Genomic DNA, 21,485 nt, shown 5'->3' on the forward strand with positions numbered 1-21,485 from the left:
TATTAAAAGTATTAATATGCTAAATTTACAAGTGTTAGAATTTGTACATTTACCTTTGTTTTTTTTTGCATATACCTTTCCTACCAGACAAATTGCAAACTGAGATTCTTTTTATATTGTGTAACCCTATTTTTAGAAAACTGGTAGTAGGAATTAATAACATCTAACTTCTTATGAAAACATACAGTTATTTCCATGTTTTCAGGAGATAGTTATATCTAACAGAATATGACAAAACTGCACAAAAATGCTCTGAAACAGCATTGGTTTTGGTGTAGGTTCAGATGCCCTGTTTTGTTTAAAAACCAACAGTTACTATATACGGACTTTACCAAAATGTGTGCTGTAAATCTAAATACTTAAGAGCTCTGTTTCTTGGTAATGTATCTATGGCAATTTATTCTCTTCCCTTTTTGTTAACTGACTTACGGTGTACTTTAATTTGCAAGTATACATTTCTAAAACATTTATGATATACTTTCTACCACTTCTGTGTCTTATACCACAAGTTCAAAGATTTTTAGAAACTCTTTCCTACAGTACTAATGTGGGTTCGTTATAAAAACTTTATAAAAAATAAAGATAAATTAATACATCTTAGGGTGTTTGTTTTTTCCTAATGTATGATTTTACTACTGATTTATAGTCTGAGGCTTCACGTCCCTGGGCCTGAGAGCCTGCGCAGTAAACACACGGCATCAGCTGTTTGACTGAGTTGCGCAAAGTGATAAGATGATGGTGATGATGATGGCTTCAATTTAATCTGCCTTTTTTCTCTTTACAAAGCCCTGCCCCACATCTTTATCCCCTTTTCTTCTGTGAGGCAAATTTGTGATATTGCCGTAAGTCACTCCTACTATACTCTGTTCTGTCTCTTCTTCTCCTTCACTTTTTTTTTTTTTTTTTTAAGAAATTGGATTTTTCGGGGCACCTGGGTGGCTCAGGCAGTTAAGTGTCTGCCTTTGGCTCAGGTCGTGATCTCAGGGCCCTGGGATTAAGCCCCAAGTCAGGCTCTCTGCTCAGCAGTAAGTCTGTGCTTTCCCTCTCTCTCAAATAAGTAAAATTTTAAAAAAGAAATTGGATTTTTCTCCAAATAAAATTTTATTTTATATTTTGCATTTTTTTTTTTTAAAGATTTTATTTATTTATTTATTTGACAGAGAGAAATCACAAGTAGATGGAGAGGCAGGCAGAGAGAGAGAGGGAAGCAGACTCCCTGCCGAGCAGAGAGCCCGATGCGGGACTCGATCCCAGGACTCCGAGATCATGACCTGAGCCGAAGGCAGTGGCTTAACCCACTGAGCCACCCAGGCGCCCCTATATTTTGCATTTTGAAATACAAATTTCTCTTCCTACATTTTACCCCTAATCTATTTAAAAAAATGGTTTCTGATTTTTTTAATCTGATTTTTCTAATCTATTTAAAAAAATAAGTTTCTGATTTTTTTTGGGGGGGGCATAGTTGAAACACAGTGTTACATTAGTTTTAGTGCACAACATAGTGACTGGACATGTCTATACATTATGCTGGGCTCCCCACAAGTGTAGCTACCGTCCTCACCATATAATGCTATTACAGTATCACTGACTATATAGTCCCTGTGCTGCACTTTCTATTCTTTTGTCTTCTTCACTCCTGTATCTCCCACTCCCCTTCAGCCATTTTGCCCATCCTCCCCATTCCCTCTCCTCTCTTGACAACCATCAGTTCATTTTCTTTGTTATGGGCCCAATTCTGTGTTTTGTCTGTTTCTTCACTTGTTTTTTTTTTTTAGATACTACATATGAGTGACATCATATAGTATTTGTCTTTCTCAGGCCGACTTATTTCACTTAGAATAATACCCTCTACGTCCTCTACGTCCATCCATGTTGTTGCAAAAGGCAAGATTTCATTCTTTTTTTTATTTATTTTTTTTTTTTTTATTTTTTTTTTTTTTAAAGATTTTATTTATTTATTTGACAGAGAGAGATCACAAGTAGGCAGAGAGAGAGGAGAGGAAGCAGGCTCCCTGTTGAGCAGAGAGCCCGACGCGGGACTCGATCCCAGGACCCTGGGATCATGACCTGAGCCGAAGGCAGCGGCCCAACCCACTGAGCCACCCAGGCGCCCCAAGATTTCATTCTTTTTTATGGCCGAGTAATATTCCATTACATATCTATCACATCTTCTTTATCTGTTCATCTGCTCCTGGACAGCTGGGCTGCTTCCATATCTTGGCTATTGTAAATAATGCTGCCATAAACATAGGAGTTCCCATCTTTCCCATTCATGTTTTCAGTAGTGGAATTATTGGATCAACTGGTAAATCTTTTTTTTTTTTTTTTTAAGATTTTATTTATTTATTTGACATATAGAGGTCACAGTAGGCAGAGAGGCAGGCAGAGAGAGAGGGAGGGGGAAGCAGGCTCCCTGCCGAGCAGAGAGCCCAATTCGGGGCTCAATCCCAGGACTCTGAGACCATGACCTGAGCCAAGGGAGAGGCTTTAACCCACTGAGCCAACCAGGTGCCCCCAAATATACCTATTTTAAGTGTGTAATTTGAGGAGTTTGGACAACTGTATACACTCACATAACTATCACTCCAATCGAGAGGTAGCACATCATGCCAGAATCTTCCTCCCAATTGTCTTTATAATCAGTACTCCCACCTCCAGGCCCAGGCAACCCAGTGCTTCCTGTTACTGTTGGTGGGTTTTCTCTGCTTTGGAATTTAATATAAGTAGAACTTCTCAGTGTACTGTTTTTCAGAATCACCCATATTGTTACATGTGTGATTGATTCATTTCTTTTCATTGCTTGGTGATGTTCCACTCTGACTATACCACAATTTGTTTATCCATTCACCTGTTGACAGACATTTGGGTTGTTTCCAGGCTGAGGATATCATGGATAAAATTTCTAAATATAAATAAATAAGCAAATAAATAATCAAGACTTTATTTATTTATTTATTTATTTGAGAGAGAGGAAGAGAGAGCATGAGTTAGGGGAGGGGGTGAATAGACCTTCCGGGAAGTCTTTCTGTGGGTCTATGTTTTCATTTCTTTTGGGGAAAGAATTGAGGGCGGAATTGCTGGACATAGGGAAGGTACATTTTTAATTTTACAAGGAACTGCCAGGCCATTCTGCGGTGTGCGAGGCTTCCTGTCGCTCCACATCCTGGCTGACATTTACTGTGTCAGGCTTTATTGTGGTCATTTTAGGGGACATGGGTATCACTGTGGTTTTAACTTTTCCCTGATGACTGGGTATGAACAATTTTAGGTCTGAATTCTCCTCTGTAGCAGCTGGACATTATCAACATTTCATACTTAAAGTATTTTTTCTTCAGTGTACTGTGAAAATGTCATCTTACAGTCCTGATACCATGCAAATGTTTGTACTTACTGTTCATTAATGAGATATGCAGAAAGTATAAGACGTGTTAACTCATGAATGATTTAGTCTTACATCATGAATTGTTGGGGGGGGTTACTGTAAGGAGAACTCATGGGAGGGGTACCCAGCTGGCTTAGTTGGATGAGCATGTGACTCTCGATTTTGGACTTATGAGTTTGAGCCCCTCATTAAGTGTAGAGATTACTAAATAAAACAAAATAAAACTTTAAAGAGAAAACTCATGGGGGAATGGGAAAGAGTAACTGAGAGACAGCGACATTTCTGTGGATTATGTGTCTAACTGCTCCTTTTAGAACTCCCCCTTTAACTCAGTGTGTATTAAGCATCAGTCATATACTCAGCTGTAATTCCATTTTTTTTTTCCATCAGAGTAGAGTTTTTCTTAGTAGGTATGAGTGAATGCAGTAGGGAGTAACAGACTCTGTCAGTGGATCTTTGGGTTCAGGAGCACCAATTAACAGAAATTCAGGCTAATATTAACAAACGTTAACCGTAAGTTTTATACTAGAATACATACTTGTCAAAAATTCAGAAAATATTTTTGATTAATCAGAGCAGATCAGACATTTACCTTTACTTTTTGTTGGAATACTACTGAGATATCAGAAAGGCATTCATTTTTTTATGGGTTTTATTTGTTTTTAAAGATTTTATTTATGAGAGAGAGAGAGTGCACATTAGCAGAGGGAGAAGGAGAAGCAGACCCCCATTAAGCAGGGAACCTGTTGTGGGGCTTGATCCCAGGACCCCTAAATCATGACCTGAGCTGAAGTTAGACCCTTAAATGACTGAGCCACTCAGATGCCCCCAGAAATGCATCCTTAAAGGCAGAAACCCACAGCCACAGGATTGGCAAGGAAGCAGCAGCATATGCAATATCGAGAAAGTTCCAGAAGCTAGAAAGCAGGTGGATGGGTGGCAACTGGCTTATTACACCAGAGAAGGCGGAAAGCGGAGTGTCTGTGGGAACAATGTTGAATCCTGCCTTGAAAGGTTTGGGAATCGGAAGCATGGAGGTGCCTCTGACATCATGCATTCAGAGTCGGACTGGGAGCAGGGAGGTTCAGCCAAAAGACTATACAAGAGACACTTAGACCTTTATAAGCCCTTTCTGCCAAGCGGGAGGCTGACATTTATTTCATAGAGCGCCTGGGTTGGAGGAAGTGTGGACGTGGGATCAGGCACAACTCAAGGAAGAGGTCTTACATAGAAAATGAGGATTGCGTGAAAATCCTACCACCTGAATTGTGAGAGCCTTAACCTGCTTTCTGTAGCTCCATCTAGAACTGTGGCGGCTGGTCTCTTGCTTCCTCTTCAGGAAACGGGCTACTCAAGTCCAGGAGATAAAACCTCCAGATATTCATATTAAAGGCCTCGCAGTGAATGGCCCAGGCCTTCCTCCTCCCACGCTGAGGACTGACCACTCCTGGAGAAGACTTGCCTTTAACCACAGAGCTTCTTGTTGCCTCACTGAAGAACGCCTCAGATAGAAAGACTGGAAACCAGACCAGTTGATCCAACCCCAAGAAGCTCAAAGGAAATAAAATGGAGAGAACAGATGAAAACTTTAAGAAAATGAACAGTGTCATAGGTTAGAGAGAATATTGTATATATGAAAACAAGAATAAGGAGTGGTTTTGGGGGCGCCTGGGTGGCTCAGTGGGTTAAGCCGCTGCCTTCGGCTCAGGTCATGATCTCAGGGTCCTGGGATCGAGGCCCGCATCGGGCTCTCTGCTCAGCAGGGAGCCTGCTTCCCTCTCTCTCTCTCTGCCTGCCTCTCCATCTACTTGTGATTTCTCTCTGTCAAATAAATAAATAAAATCTTTAAAAAAAAAAAAAAGGAGTGGTTTTGGGTGCCTGGGTGGCTCAGTCGGTTAAGCGTCTGCCTTCAGCTCAGGTCGTGATCCCAGCATCTTGGGATCGAGCCCCACATCAGGGTCCCTGCTCAGCTCTCTCTTTCTGCTCTCCTTCTCTCTCAAATACATCTTAGAAAAGAAAAGAATAAGGAACTTATTTTTTTCTTATTTTCTTACAATAAGAAAAGAAAAACAGGGGCGTCTGGGTGGCTCAGATGGCTAAGTGTCTAACTTTTCCTCGGGTCTTGATCTCCAGGTCCAGGGATTGAGCCCCACGTCGGGCTCCCAGCTCAGCAGGGAGTCTGCTTCTCCCTCTTCCCCTGCTTGTGCTCTCTCTGTGTCTGTCTCTGTATCTCTATCAAATGAAAGAATAAAAAAAAGAAAAACATTCAGAGAAAGAAAATATTCTTAGAAGATAAAAGGTGTGGTGTCCACAATAAAAAATTAATTATGGGGTGCTTGGGTGACTCAGTCAGCTGAGCCTCTGGCTCTTGATTTCTGATCAGGTCATAATCTCAGGATCATGAGATGGAGTCCCAAGTCAGGCTCCGTGCTGAGCATGAAACCTGCTTAAGATTCGCTCTCTCTCCCCCTCTACCCCTCCACTCCTCACTCGAGTTCTCTCTCTCTCTAAAAATAAAACTAAAAACTTGATTAGAGGGGTGCCTGGCTGGCTCAGTGGGTTAAGCCTCTGCCTTCGGCTCAGGTCATGGTCTCAGGGTCCTGGGATCGAGCCCCATATCTGGCTCTCTGCTCAGCGGGAAGCCTGCTTCCCCCTCTCTCTCTGCCTGACTCTTGTCTACTTGTGATTTGTCTCTCAAATAAACAAATAAAATCTTTAAAAAAATTAATTAGAAAAGTCAAAGGATAAAATTGAGGCAGTGTCCCAGGAAGTTAATCCAAAGGCAAAGAGAGGAATAGTGTGGCAGAAAACATAGAGACCATCAGTCTGTGAAGCCCAAATCGGAAGACAGGCATTCTGAAGGGAAGGAACAGAAAGCAACAGGGGACAAAGGAGTAGGGAAATCATATTTAAAAATTCCAAGAATTGACGGTCATGAGTTTCTAGGTTGAAAGTCCCACCAAGTACCCAACACGAAGCATGAAGAAGAACTTCACAAAGCTTCAGGACATCAGATATAAAGAAAAGAATCCAGACCTTCCAGGAAGCAAATGTAGGTGATGGGGATTGGTATTCGGATTGATTGAGAGACTACAGCCCAAAGGGAAGCGGGACACGGTACAGCAGTGGCTTGCAGGCTGTGAGAGGAAGTTACCTCCATCATAGAAAACAACCCGACCAAAGTTTTAGTCAGGCACGAAGGAAGACTCAGATCTGAACAATCCGAAGTTTGCCTTCCATGTACCTTAAAAAAAATCCAAGAGAGAATGAACAATGAGAAAGACCTGGGATTCAGAACAATGTTCCCAGCACAGTACGAGAGGAAATTGCAGGGATCACAGGAAGGGAATGCCAGGACCAGGTCTGTGTAGCCCACGGAGAGAGCAGCTCCGCTGAGGGGATGTTGTTGTTTGTGTTTTTCAAGATTTATTTGTTTGTTTTCTAAAGTAATCTCTATACCTAACAGGGGGCTCAAACTCAAAACTCTGAGATCAAGAGTCACATGCTCTACTGACTGAGCCAGCCAGGTGCCCCAAGAATGATACTTTTTTTTGTTGTTTTTTTTTATGATTTTATTTATTTGTTTGTTTGTTTGTTTATTTGACAGCCAGAGATCACAAGTAGGCAGAGAGGCAGGCAAAGAGAGAGAGGGGGAAGCAGGCTCCTTGCTGAGCAGAGAGCCCAATGCAGGGCTCTATCCCAGGACCCTGGGATCATGACCTGAGCTGAAGGCAGAGGCTTTAACCCACTGAGCCACCCACTAAAGCCATGCCTTTAACCCAAGGCACCCCAAAAGGATACATTTTAAAACTGGTAGATTATCTGTTGGGACATATGCTATAGTTGTAAATCTGTCAGAGTTTGAAAATACATAGGCAGGGTTTTTTTTTGTTTTGTTTTTTTACATTTATTAGAGAAAGTGAGAGAGCATGAGCTGGGGGAAGGAGCCGAGGCAGAGGGAGCCCCACGATGCAGGACTCTATCCCAGGACCCTGAGATCATGACCTGAGCTGATGTCAGACGCTTAACTGACTAGAGTCACCCAGGTGCCCTGGCAAGGATTTTTTTTTAAATGAAGGAATGAGGCAGCCATCAACAGCACGCAAGATAAAGTGGAAATCAGAAAGGAAAATGTATCCCCTTACACAATGTAGGTCAGTTGTGAATAATAGTTACAAAGCCATAGCAGGGTCGTGAATATTGCTTTGCCCCAGAATTGTGTGGAACTGTAGTGGGAAACTCGAGGAGGAGAAATAATACATCATTGGAGGAAAGGAATAGAAAGAACTGAGAGAATGAATCCTCTTTGTCCACAGTAGGTAGTCTTTAAAACTGAAAAATCCATAAAAATAACAGTATAAATCTGATCTTCAGTGGAGGGTAGATATGGAAGGAAATAACAGAAAGCCAATAAAGTTCAGAAAACTATCCCTCAGCCTTTAAAAAACTACCTCCAATGACAACGAAGACTAAATTACATATTTATATTCTTAACATGGTCTGAACAATCTCTGTTAATTTCTAAAGGTAAAGGGTTATTGACTGAACAGAGTATTTCCTCTCTCTAAAGACACCGTTAATCCAAGCAGATGCCATCTCCGCTGGAGAGGTCTCGAATTTTGTTGTGTCACACGTAGTAATTCACTTATGTCCTCTCTCTCCCCGCCTGCTTGAATCTTACAACTTGTTTTCCTTCGTCTTCAGAGAATGAAAGTTGTCTTGGCCCGGAGCCAAGGGAAGAAAGCCAGCATCCAGAGGGAACCCAGGAGAGCAACCCCTGCTGTCACCCGATGGACAGGCAGGCCGAGCCCCCGAGCCACCTGGTAACTGCAGGGATAGGCCACACGGAGGAGCCGGTCTGCAGCGCCGAGGCCACGCGGGAGCTCCACGCCCAGCCCTGGGACTCGGCGGGGAGCCGGTCTGGGGACGCCTGGGAGGATGACAGCCGCCAGCAGCTGCCTCAGACACAGGCGGGCCGAGATGTGGCCTCAGTAGGAGGCCCCACCGCAGCCCCCACCGCGTCGCTCACAGGCGAGTCCATGCTCGAGCCCTTGATCTCAGCCGGCTCTGCCCTCCTAGCCCCTGCGCCCGCCCCCGCCCCCGAGGGACAGTATTCCCAGGCTCAGAGAAAGGGACTCCGCTTGCCGCTGAAGGATGCTTCGCAGGCGTTGCCTCCAGGCCGACTTGAGAACAGTGAATTCAATGAGCTGCAGCAACTTGATCTCACAGACAGGGATGGAAAATCACTGCGGGGGCCTCCGGACCCAGAGCTCGCTGAGAGGGCGCTCGAGGAGAGTCATCAAGAATCCGACTTAAGTGCAGGGGGTCTGGAGGTGTGTATGGCCCCCGAGGAGAGGGGGGGTGAGGACGAGCGAGTCAATAAAGAGACGGAAGACTATTTGAACAGCCTGTTAGAAGGATGCTTAAAAGATGCTGAAGACTCCCTGTCATGTGAAGACAACCAGGAGGAAGACTCAGACCTCCTTCCAGATCTTTCTCCGGACGAAGCTTCCTACAGTCTGCAGGAGGATCTGCCTTCGGACGAGAGCAGTCTTTCCCTTGACGATCTCGCCAAAAGGATAGAGATTGCAGAGGTACGTGTGGGATTTAACAGAAGGACAATTAAAAGTACAATGAAATTTTGCAAGTATCTCTCTGCTAAGTAGTGCCTCGTTTTTGTGAATGTTCCCTGTTTCCAGCATGAGGGGGAAATCTACTTATTGTAAACTTTTAATAATTAGTAGTTTTGTTTTTTTTATATGGATTGAATAAGATGACTTTGATCACGGTGTTTATACTTCAAGAACTTTGATTGCATGCCTCCGGGGACAGTAAGTGCTATGAACACGGGTTTTTATACTGCTGTGACTTATTTGATGGTTCTGGAAATTATGATCAAGACAAGATTAATTACTTCTTGTAAGGAAATCTCATTTTTTCCCCCTCATAATACATACTCTTATGATTATTGATATATTTTGTAATTCTTTAAAACAGTACAACAGAACAAAGGAAACATTTTAAAATACTGTAAGACAAGGAGATACTGGTGGATTTTTTTTTTTTTAAGATTTTGTTTATTTATTTGACAGAGAGGGATCACAAGTAGACAGAGAGGCAGGCAGAGAGAGAGAGGAGGAAGCAGGCTCCCCTCTGAGCAGAGAGCCCAATGCGGGGCTCGATCCCAGGGGGATCATGACCCAAGTCGAAGGCAGAGGCTTTAACCCCCTGAGCCATCCAGGCGCCCCTCGGTGGATTTTTAAGTCATTAAGTTGTACATTGTGAATTTTCTCTTTCTTGTACTATGAATTTATAAGCTGTAGGTTTGAACAGACTTCATACTTACTGCTTGACTAAGTAAAATATTATATATAATCCAAAGTTTCTCCAAACAGTAATGAAGCTGGTCAAAACAAAACAAACAAAAAATGGTAGACAGGATCAAGATGACTATTCTCCTTTGTTTGATAATACAGTTTTTTAAAGTTAAGGGGCAAAAAGGGGGCGCCTGGGTGGCTCCGTCAGTTGAGGGTCTGCCTTCAGCTTGGGTCATGATCCCAGGGTCTTGGGATCAAGTCCTGAGAAGGGAGCCTGCTTCTCCCTCTCCCTCTGCCACTCCCTCTGCTTGGGCTCTCTCTCTTTCTCTCAAATAAATAAACAAAAATCTTTTTAAAAAAAGTTAAGGGGGAAAAAAACAGCCATATACAAACTGTAGCCCCTCTAGAAGCTGGCCTCGTAAATTGGAGAGGTCTTTGTCTGAGGTTACATACAGACCCAGCAGCTAGCAGCCCTACAGAGTTCCTACAAACTCTCCATGTTGCTGTTTCCTCCCTTGAAAATTAGGACACCAGTTACTCTTCCTGTTTTTCATCTTACAGTTTTTTCCAAGTAATCTTTTAAGTCCCATTGGTAGCCATTGTTTTCTAATTCTGCATCATCACTTGGGGAAGGAAACTTAAACTTCAAGTAGAAACTGGAAAAGCAGCAGAGCTAAAGTGGGCACCAGAGTTCCCGGGAAGGTAGAGCCCGTGGGAGCTTGCTCGGATCAGGGGCCCTGAAGTCACTGGCTCCCTGCATTGTGTGCTCTGGTCAGCTCCCCAGAAACTAGTTTTCATTTTTTCTTGATCAAGGTTGGATAGAATAGTAAAGCACTAGATCCAGTATTCATTCATTTGTTTATTTTAACCAGATTTTTATTACCACTTACAAGTCAGCCTTCTATGAACTGTGTTTTTTTTTTTTTTCTTCTTCCTAATTTCCTCTTGAAATCGTTTCATAATGCTTAATGAGTGCAGAGTTTCTGTTTGGGCGGATGAAAATTTTAAAAGTTGCTCCTGGTAGTGGTAGCACAACATTTGTGAATGTAATTAATGCCACTCACTTGTTAAAATTGCAATTCTATGTTAGACAGATCTTACCACAACTTCTTCTTTTAAAAAAAAAAAAAGATTTTATTTATTATTTATTTGACAGACAGAGATCCTCCCTACTTTGCAGAACACTTGTTTTGGAGGGGTGGGTGTGGGGGGGTGCTGTTGAACTCACTTCATTGTATTAGAACCAAGTGGAGCGTTCCTTCCTCAAACTCATAACATCAGTGTTTCCTACTAGATAACACCTAGCAAGCAGTGGAAACTATTTACATTTTAAAGATTTTATTTATTTATTTGACAGACAGAGATCACAAGTAGGAAGAGAGGCAGGCGTGGGGTGGGGAGCAGGCTCCCTGCCGAGCAGAGAGCCTGACTCAGGGCTCGATCCCAGGACTCTGAGATCATGACCTGAGCCTAAGGCAGAGGCTTAACCCACTGAGCCACCTAGGCGCCCCGAAACTGTTTACATTTTAAAGTGTCTTTGAATAACTGTGTTATTCAAAGTTATTCAATATTTTCAATATTCAACTTTGAACAATATCCAAAGTTATTCAATAACTGTGAAGTTATTTTTTATGCGTGATGGTTCCCTTTCCTACAATTCTATTATCTTTTAATTTGTGCTGTTTTAAGAACCTCAAAAGATCCACTACGATCAAAACTAATTTCCTCAATACTGTAAGAGTAGAGTTTTGAGCTAAGTAAAATGTCCAGGTGATAGTAGGTTTGCTTGTAAGTGCAAACTTTTTTTTTTATATGACAGAGAGAGAGAGAGAGAGAGCATAAGCAGGAGGAACAGCGGAGGGAGAGGGAGAAGCAGGCTCCCGCTGAGCAGGGAGCCCGATGCAGGACTCGATCCCAGGACCCTGGGATCATGACCAGAGCCAAAGGCAGACACTGAACCCACCGAGCCCCCGACGTGCCCCACAAACTCCTTTTTAATCCAAACCAGGTTACATGCTCTCGGCAGAATTCTCCTAAGGCCATCTCCGGTCAGGTGCGGAGGATTCAGTGAGGAATGAGATGATTCAGTGAGGAATGAGATTTTATCGCTTGGGGGCTCACTTGGGTAATTTTACTAAAATTGTTTTTGGAATATTTTTCATGCTTCATACTTGAGTGAGCAGGGGATGCACAGCATAGCGTCCACATGGCCGTGTCGTCCTAGGCAGCCCTCTGGTCCCTTTTCCCACCCTGCCCTTCTTCCTGTGAGTGACTCCGCCCCTCACCGACTTCGTCAGTGCTCCCCACTCTTCCGACCTCTGTGCTTATGGTGGAATGTTCTTTCACTGCCAGGTTTTCCCTTTCTACCGGTCTCTCTGCCCTCATTCTCTTGCCTCTTGGGCATTCTTGGGCTCCGGCTGCTGCGCTCCTGGGCCTTGACAACAACGGGCAGGCCAGTGTCCTTTAAACAACCAGGTTCATCCCATCAGATGGAACAGTTCATGCACCATCTCAGAGAGAACTAAAACCATCTACTAATCACTAATTTAACTCAGTGATGCAGAGACTTGTGTAAATGAAACTTTTCTGGATTTGAGAAGCATTTTTAAATCCAGAATAACTTTGCCAAGTAAAATGATAGCTTAGTGTCTGGAGCCCTGATATTCTTTCTTATGTAAAAAAGAGCAGGACACGCTCTCACCAGAAGTAGAACCCACTTTAAAAAAAAAAAAAAAAAAAAAAAGATTTATTTATTTGATAGAGAGAGCACAAACAGGGGAGTGGCAGGCTCCCCTCGGAGCAGAGAGCCCGATATGGGGCTCGATCCCAGGACTCTGGGATCATGACCTGAGCTGAAGGCAGATGCTTAACAACTGAGCCACCCAGGTGCCCCCAGCACTGTTTTTAAAAAGCATTAGAAACATTTAAGCTCACTTCATAGGTTTTTAATATAAGAAGTTTATCACAGGGTGCCTGGGTGGCTCAGTTGGTTAAGTGTCTGCCTTCAGCTCAGGTCAAGATCCCAGAGTCCTGGGATGGAGCCCCACATCAGGCTCCCTGCTCAGCAGGAAGCCTGCTTCTCCTTCTCCCAACCCCCCTGCTTGTGCTCATTCTCTCTCTGTCAAATAAATAAATAAAATCTTTAAAAAAAAGTTTATTACATGTGCAGCATCAGCAAAGTAGGGAGATTCACTCTTTTGTTCCCTTCTCAGTATTTTTACCTAACTTCTGTGTGTACCATGGCATCGCAGATGCAGTGACTAAAAATTCAGACAGGGACACTCCGTGTGTAAAGCCTGCATTCCCAACAGGTGTCCAACCCCAGGTGTTCTCTGTTGCCTGAATTTAACTATCCTGGTTTTGGGGAAAAGATGAGATTTTATTGCAATGCCCATAATATTCTGACGTTATTATTTTAATGTTGGAATTCAAACTCCCCTTACCCAAGGAGCCTGGTAATGCCAAAATTCATTGACTTGCTTGGGACTGGACACTGGGAGAGTTGTGATAGCTTCTCTTAAAACCCTTCAGCTATTCCAAGGCACCTGGGCAGCTCCATTGGTTGAGCTTCTGACTCCGGACATGGGCTCAGGGTTGTGGGATCCAGACCACCACAGGCTCCACACACAGCGCAGGGTCTGCTTGTCGCTCTCCCTCTGCCCCTCCCCCCACTTCTGCACGTGCTCACTCTCTGTCAAATAAATAAATAAGATCTTAAAAAACAAAACTAAAGTTACAAAACTCTTCAGCTGTTCCTAGCATCAAACCTGAGACGAGAAGTATTTTCTTCGAATTCAAGGTGGTGCCCTGATCCAATCCCATACTGCTAATAAAAGTCCACTCCACTTGTAGTAGATTGTTCCATGAGGGAGTGGGGGTTGGGGAGTTATTTAGTTTTCTAAATGAGTGATATTGAGTATTGGGTGAATTTTTTGAAAATTAATCTGTCTTTTCACACTGAAAATAATCATAGTATACAATTCAAGAGGTCCCCTCTGTGAGCACATTTTAGGAGCATAATATGTCTTATGGAGATAAGCCACTCATTTTTCTTCACTAATATGTACACGTGTAATCTATTTGCAGGGATTAGTTGGGAAAGAAGCCAGTTTGCTTCTCCAAATCTCCAAGCTTCCCCAAAGCTTGGTGCTCTAAAAAGTTTTTGATCTGAAAGAGGGCAGGACATGCTCCTGGCTCTGTCTGTATCCGCCCCATTTACTTAGGTATCTTCAGATTGTGTCCCAAGAAACAAAACCTTAAACTTTCTGATGGGGAGAATGCTGCCAACCCGGAGCTGCTGTTGGATTTATCATCAGAGAAGCTGTGCCCCTCTCTGCTCTCTGTGCCGTCTCCAGCTCTGTCTCTTGGCTAGATTGCCGGGATGGGGAAGTTACGTGAAGACGAGCCACTGTGGGATTCCACACGGAGTTAAGATGGCAGCCAGGGCTCAGCAGCAGTTTAGGAAATCCTGTAGGTACCTGGTCTATGGATCCTGCAGGTACCTGGTCTATGGATCCTGCACAAAGGAGGGTTTTAGAAACAGTGACTGTGGTCTTCTGTGCAGGGCAGCAGGGCCAGTGGAGGAAATGCAGTCTTCCAGTCCTAAAGAGGCTTCATGGAAAGTGTCCTCTACAAAGCCAACACGTTATCTTCAATAACAGAACCTAGACAGAGCAGAGTAAGGCTTTGGTTTTGCTTTTAAACCTAGTGTACTCAGAAAAATGAATAACCTTTGAAGACCTATTTAGTTTCGATTATGTTAAGGGGAAAATCTATGTTATCTTAATAAGTGTAAGCTAGGTGCTGTCTATATGTACACTGGTTGTCTGTGTATTCATTTTCTCTTTGGCATATTTGTTGAGCACCTACTATATTCTAGAAACTGAGGACACACCAGCGAACTCAGGTCAGCCTCTTGTGAAGCTTACTTTCTAGAGGGAGAGACCCATGATAAATAAGGTCACATAAAATAAACCATGTAGGGGCGCCTGGGTGGCTCAGTTGTTGAGTCTGACTCAGTCTCAGCTCAGGTCTTGATTTCAGGGTTGTGAGTTCAAGCCCCACATGAGGCATGGAGCCTACTTGAAAAAATAAAATAATCAACATTGTAGGTTCAGATATTAGTAAGCACTGTGCCAGTCTCAGCAGTGTGAGGGATGGAGAGTGATGGAGCTGATGGGCAGGGTGGGGGGATGGGCTCTTTTTTTAATCCAGGGAGGGAAAGCACTGGGAGAGCCAGCACAGCTGGGGCACAGTGAACAGGGGAAGAAGAGCGGAGAGTTCAGGAAGATAAGGTGAAGCCGGTGCCTGTAGGGCCTCCAGACCAGGGTAAGGAATCAAAATCACATTCAATCGTGGTGGAAAGCCATGGTTTGGAACAGGAGGTGTGACCTGACCTCCTGCTGCTCTGTGGAGACTAGAAGGTACAGGGGCGGTGCCAAAGCAAGGAGACCCATCAGGTTATTTCCACAGTGGAGGTGAGAAGCAGCAAGGGTGCGGTTCAGGTTTTAGCAGTGGATGTGGGCAGGAAAACCCAAGTGTTTGTTCTGGAGTCTCCCTATTTAAACAGTTTACTGGGGGTTAAAAAGTGTAGTGGTTCTTGACATTGTTATTTCTTTTCCTGTTTTGTACTTATGAAATCATTCTGTTAAGCAAATTACAAAAAACACGAGGTAGTGCCTAATCTGGAAACGTAGAGACATGATAAAACTCTTTATTTTTTTAAAAAACAACTTCTTCCTCTTTAAACTCATCTTTTAAAACTTCCTCATTGGGGGAACCTGGGTGGCTCAGTCGGTTAAGCAGCTGCCTTTGGCTCAAGTCATGATCCCATGATCCTGGGATCGAGTCCCACATAGGGCTCCCTGCTCAATGGAGAGCCTGCTTCTCCCTCTCCCTCTGCCTGCTGCTCTGCCTACTTGTGCTCTATGTATCTGTCAAATAAATAAATAAAATCTTAAAAAAAAAAAACAACTTCCGCGTTGACAGACTTTGATACTATTGGTTTTTCCCGCCTTCTTGCTCTGTCTGACCTACACTGTTGTAAGGTGCATGACTGTGGGGTCACAGGTCCCCACTGTGTTTTTTCCGGAAGATGGCTTTCCTCCCTGTAGATGCCTCCTCTTGCTCCAGCTGTCACTTATAATACTAATTTGCTGTCTTAGGAGCCATGACATTAATCTACTTGCAGATTAATTGAATGACACAAAAGATCTTTCATCTCTCCATCTCCTCCCCCACGTTGCTAGATCAATGGCTTTAGCCATTAGCTGATGGTGTATAAGGTAAGGATTTGTTGCTAGAGATACAAAGTACTTCAGAAAGACAAAAGAAACCCCTTAGGCTTATTTGAAAATTGTGTTCATCTCACTTTAATTGTAACATACTAACAGAGGACACCAAGCAAAATTTTAACAGTCACAGAAAATAAGATCTCTTCCCATCAAGAAAAGGGCAAGAGGTTTAACAAGCTTGTATCAAACTCTGATAGTAGTTGGTGCGACAAATGTATTAAGCAGGTTATATGAGGTGTCTGAGCTTGGCTTGTTCTGTATAATGGGACTAATTACGCCTGAGGGATAGAGTTGTGAAGGTCACGTGTGGCATGTTGTGTAGGTGTGTACCGATTGGCCAAATTACAGGTCTTTTGATGGAATCCAAACCTGAAGGCGCTGGCAGGGGCCATCACATTCCTTCAGTGAACAGTGGCGGTAAATTTGACACATTTTTCTAGAGTGAACTCACTGGCGTGTAAGCTACTTAGAATATATGAATGTGATTTGTGAATGTTAATTCTCAAGGTAGTCAGAAACTTTTTTTTTTTTATATAAGAGAAACTGACAGACTACAATGGTGGTTTCCTTTATCTTACTAAATATCTCACTTTAATATTAATTCAAATATTTAATAGAATGACCCTTTCCCAGCTAATTAAAATAATTTACTTTTTTTTTTTTTAAGATTTTATTTTATTTATTTGACAGAGAGAAATCACAAGTAGGCAGAGAGGCAGGCAGAGAGAGAGAGGAGGAAGCAGGCTCCCTGCTGAGCAGAGAGCCCGATGCGGGCCTCGATCCCAGGACCCTGAGATCATGACCTGAGCCGAAGGCAGCGGCTTAACCCACTGAGCCACCCAGGCGCCCCAATAATTTACATTTTAAACATTTCTGTGGAACATATTTCTATTATTTGAAATTGAAGACCCAAATAATGTCTTGGCAAACAATAAACTGACCTCAAGTATATCATCTGTGATCAATTCAGGGAGACTAAGTTTACTACAGCTTTCCAAGCATTAAAATAGACACTTTAAAGTATTTTTTGATTAGGGGAGGTGGGAAAAAAGCAGAACAGAGAAATGATGAGTCAAAACACAAAATCCTGTCACTTGACATTATAATTCACATTTCAAGGCATCTTCCAAGTGCTGGAAACACAAGACAGTTCTCAGAAACAGTATTACAACCCATTAATAAGAGCATCCAATACATTACAACAAAAAAGCATGTATTCCTGTCCAAAATTCACCAGCCTCGAAGTTCTGGTTTGAGCAAGTCTTTGTCATTAGAGGAATCTTAGGTGGTGTCTGCTTTCTCCTTTAATTTTGGGTGCAGGCAGCTTTAACAGTGAGGCCCTCTTGGTGTTTTCCTTGTCACAGAAGGTTTACTGTGTGCCAGTAGAGTTACAAAATAATTTTTGTTTTTTATGATCAGTTAATTCTTAAAATGCTATTTAAGACGATCATTGACATTTGAGGGGCCCGCACAGTAGAACTATTTATTTGCAAATGTATGGGACTAGGCCAGATGGATGTTTTGTTTTGCTTTTGTTTTTAATTCTTCACGTATTCATGGAATACCACCAGCAACAATTACATTAATTACAGCTTAGATTTTTTTTTTGTTCTCAGTGGAAGGGCTGTTATATTTTGTTTACATAGGAAAGAAACTTGGTAATTGAAGTGGACAGCTAAATTTGGTTTTTAAAAGCTTTATTGTTTTGAGATTTCAAAATTTTACCTTTTAATGCTGACATTGTTGTAAGAAAAGGGGGAAAAAGACATTGAAACTTTGGGGAGGGGGTCGTTTGGAGAAGACACGCTTCCAGTGTGTCCTAAATCATATTCTCTACCTACTTAGAAACACTTGGCAGTCTTTTGCATAAGACCCTAAACTAAGACCCTGACCTTGCTTTGGCTTACTTGCCTTTCTCCCATAGAATCGAGGAAAATTCTGCCAAAGTTGGTTCTTTTTTTTTTTTTTTTTAAGATTTTATTTATTTATTTGACAGAGAGGGATGACAAGCAGGCAGAGAGGCAGGCAGAGAGAGAGGAGGAAGCAGGCTTCCTGCTGAGCAGAGAGCCTGATGCGGTGCTCCATCCGAGGACCCTGAGATCATGACTTGAGCTGAAGGCAGAGGCTTAACCCACTAAGCCACCCAGGCGCCCCCCAAAGTTGGTTCTTAAACTTTGTTTGACTGCCTTGGTGTGGTAGGTGGAATTTCTGTGGTAGGGGTAGGTTCTAAGACCCCTGCCCAAAAAACTTTTTTTTACTTTCTCTCTCTCTCTCTTTTTTTTTTTTTTTAAGATTTTATTTATTGGGTGCCTGGGTGGCTCAGTGGGTTAAGCCGCTGCCTTCGGCTCAGGTCATGATCTCAGGGTCCTGGGATCGAGGCCCGCATTGGGCTCTCTGCTCAGCAGGGAGTCTGTTTCCTCCTCTCTCTCTCTCTCTGCCTGCCTCTCTGCCTACTTGTGATCTCTCTCTGTCAAATAAATAAATAAAATCTTAAAAAAAGAAAAGATTTTATTTATTTATTTGAGCGAGAGAGAACACAAGCAGTGTGAGGCACAGAGGGAGAAACAGACTCCCCACTGAGCAGGGAGCCCGATGCAGGGCTCGATCCCAGAACTCATGACCTGATCCGAAGGCAGACACTTCACTGACTGAGCCACCAGGTACCCTCCTGCCCAAAACTCTTGCCAAAACCGAAAGGACCACACCCACCGGTTGTCTTCTAAGAGTTTCGCCCTTGGCGTTCATCTCCTGGGCCTAAACTTGGACCCACCATCCCTTGTTCCATGTCTGTAGACTAGGAATTCAGGGCCATGAGAAAGGAAAGCTCCCCAGAGGAGGTCCCTGAACCCAACTGAAAGGAGAGAAAAGTGCACATGCCCTCACTTCATACTGGGGCGTGCCTGCTGAAACAAGCCATTTTTGGTGGGAGAGGAAAAGAAAAAGAAAGTATAAGGTGTGGTTAGATTTCTAGCCAAGAATTAAGGCTTAGCTTGGGGGGACGGGGTCAAAGCAGAATGTTGACCCATCTCACACAACTGTAATTTCTCCCCGCTTTCAAAGACTTGCCGAAGTTCATTGCCTCCCGCAGTAAATAAGGTGGGGGCCACTTGGGAAGGCTTGTAGTCCTTAACTGCGTGACTTCCAGAGCTGGATGCCCCAGCTGGTGCGCCAAGACTGGTGGCCGGGTCTTGGGAGCACATCTGTGTCTTTCCTAATGACTTCAGAGGTTCGTTCAGTCCTTCAACATACCTTTGTTCACTTTCGCTGTCTTTTTTTTGATGTTCTTAGTCACCATACAGTACATCATTAGTTTTTGATGTAGTGTCATATTCCAGAGGTGTAAAGGTAACAGTAACGCCACTCTGGGGCTCATCCACACACTTCTCCCCCACCGCCAATTATCAGTAGGATTTTCTTTTCTTAGTATTTAAAGCAACTTGAAAACACTTAGGGTTAGATGAATTCACTGTAAGTAAGTGTATGACTTTATTTTATGGAGAAAATAGGTCATGAAAATAGATAGGCTATGAAAATGCACCCCCTCCTTTTTTCCTACATTTACAAAAAATAAAAAGAATATCAGTGATACATCATTAGTAGTAATATAGCCATTAGAAGTCATTTCCAGTTTTCCATCTCTTGCTCTTCAGAGATTTATTAGGTCTCTTTTCCTCTCCGTTTCAGTGTGGTGTGCATGAAGTCATTCCCTGGCTGCAGAAGGGGGCTCTTTAATGTTGGATAAAGGGGGTGTTTGATGCTGTTGCTTTCTAAAGAAACATTTGAAAGTCTGTTCCTTTGCATATTTGTACTTTCCATTTTAATGTCACTAAAGTGCTTTAGTGTTCTCACAAGAAGGACATCATCTGAAATACACATTTCCTATAAAAAGAATAAATTGCTAACATTGTTTTTTTTATTTTTTAAGATAATGGTTTCTATAGACCCATGTTCAGGGAAGCCCAGTAGAAGATTATATTGAGTCATTTGGCCCTAAAAGCCTTGAGTTATAAAAAGAACGAACAGGATCAGTAATATTTATGCATAGCACATTATCAGCGATGGCTGGCTGGAGCTGGAAATCGCATTAAGTATTTTATGCCATCGATCACACAGACGACATCACAAGCAGAGCCTTCAGCTTCCAGTGACCTGCTCCCAGCAAGTCACTGACACCTGCATGTTGGGCCCACAATGCCCACCTGTGTCATCACCCACAGCTTGGCCATCAGACCAACTCACAGGTTAACTTCTTCGAATCAACCTGCTGCTTGTTGGTGGAGGGGGCCCTTTGCTTCCTGTGTGGCTCGACCAGCTGACCCCCTTCTCCCTACACCGTGGAGTCTCTTAAGTCCTAAATGGCAAGGGCTTTTGTTTTTGTCTTTGTTCCTAAAGAAAGGGTGGGAAGGAGGCAGCATAGAAAGGGGTGGCGGTGGGGGACAGGAGATTTCAGCCAGCTCTTTCTCCGAAGGGCCAAATAGTACACATTTTAGGCATTAGGGTCTGTTGGAGCTCCTCATTTCTGCTGTTGTAGCAGCCCCACAGGGTGTGTAGATGAATGGGCTTGGCTGTGTTCCAATTAAATGTTATTTACAAAAAGTAGGCAAGGGGCCCTTGACCTACTGCCTGTAGTTTGCCAACCTCTGCGTATTACAAAGCAACAGATCCCTAGGAAACTGGCTCTGGGATATTCCAGAAGAGAAGTCCTTAAAATACTTTGAGCAGTAGAGCCTAATTTCATAAATACGTAGTGTCTCAGAGGACCTGAGCTTGCCACCTGTTTTGATGTTAAGAGTTGGCATGGGGTGGTGGGGGGGGGGGCACCTGGCTGGCTGAGTCAGTAACACGCGACTCTCCATCTTGCGTACTTGAGTTCATGGCATCGAATATATGTCACATCTCACATGTTCGTTTCTTAAAATTGCTGGTGAATAGAAGAAGAATTGGCGGGCATCAGCATCTGGTATACGGCAAACACCAGCAGTTATGATTAAGCAGAGTGGGGCCGTGAGTGACCATCTTACGGGGGCCCTCTGGGGACATGAAGCTGAGAGCCCGGTGGGTACAGGGAACTGTGTTTCTGGTCCCTGCGCGCTGCAACAGGCCACGGGTGCTGGAACCCGCTCTGGCGGTGGGGACAGCCGCTCACGTTTCAGATCTGTGTTATTTGGCGGTCATCTCCATAGAGTCAAAGTATTATTCTGTTGTAACGATTCTGATAATTAATTGTGATGGCGTTTTTCTCTGTAGGAGTTGGGTAAACCTGTAATAGAAATGCCAGTGCCTGTTGAGTAGAATCGGCCTCTTTACTGTTTGTGTGAACTATCTCCAACAGGTAGTCCCTGCAGAAGGACTGGTCTCTATCTTAAAGAAGAGGAATGAGGGTGTAGGAGACCATCCTGCCCAGATGCAGCAGAAACCATCAAAACGAAGAGTGAGGTTCCAGGAGATCGATGATGACTTGGATCAAGGTAAAGCCCCACCCGGAGGTGGAGC

General features: G+C 43.4%; 1 protein-coding gene across 2 annotated transcripts in view; it reads left to right on the forward strand.

Annotated features, from left to right (window-relative positions):
• CNST (consortin, connexin sorting protein) overlaps nucleotides 1-21,485 on the forward strand; it is a 113,296-nt gene that overhangs the window by 85,832 nt on the left and 5,979 nt on the right. For both annotated transcript variants that reach the window (XM_059412569.1, XM_059412570.1), the window contains exons 9-10: nucleotides 8,087-8,976; nucleotides 21,325-21,460. In XM_059412569.1, the coding sequence (XP_059268552.1) occupies nucleotides 8,087-8,976; nucleotides 21,325-21,460 (1,026 nt within the window). The remainder of the gene's footprint in view (nucleotides 1-8,086; nucleotides 8,977-21,324; nucleotides 21,461-21,485) is intronic.

The sequence above is a fragment of the Mustela nigripes genome, chromosome 10 (assembly GCF_022355385.1).
Source record: "Mustela nigripes isolate SB6536 chromosome 10, MUSNIG.SB6536, whole genome shotgun sequence".
In the NCBI taxonomy this organism is placed as follows: Eukaryota; Metazoa; Chordata; class Mammalia; order Carnivora; family Mustelidae; genus Mustela; species Mustela nigripes.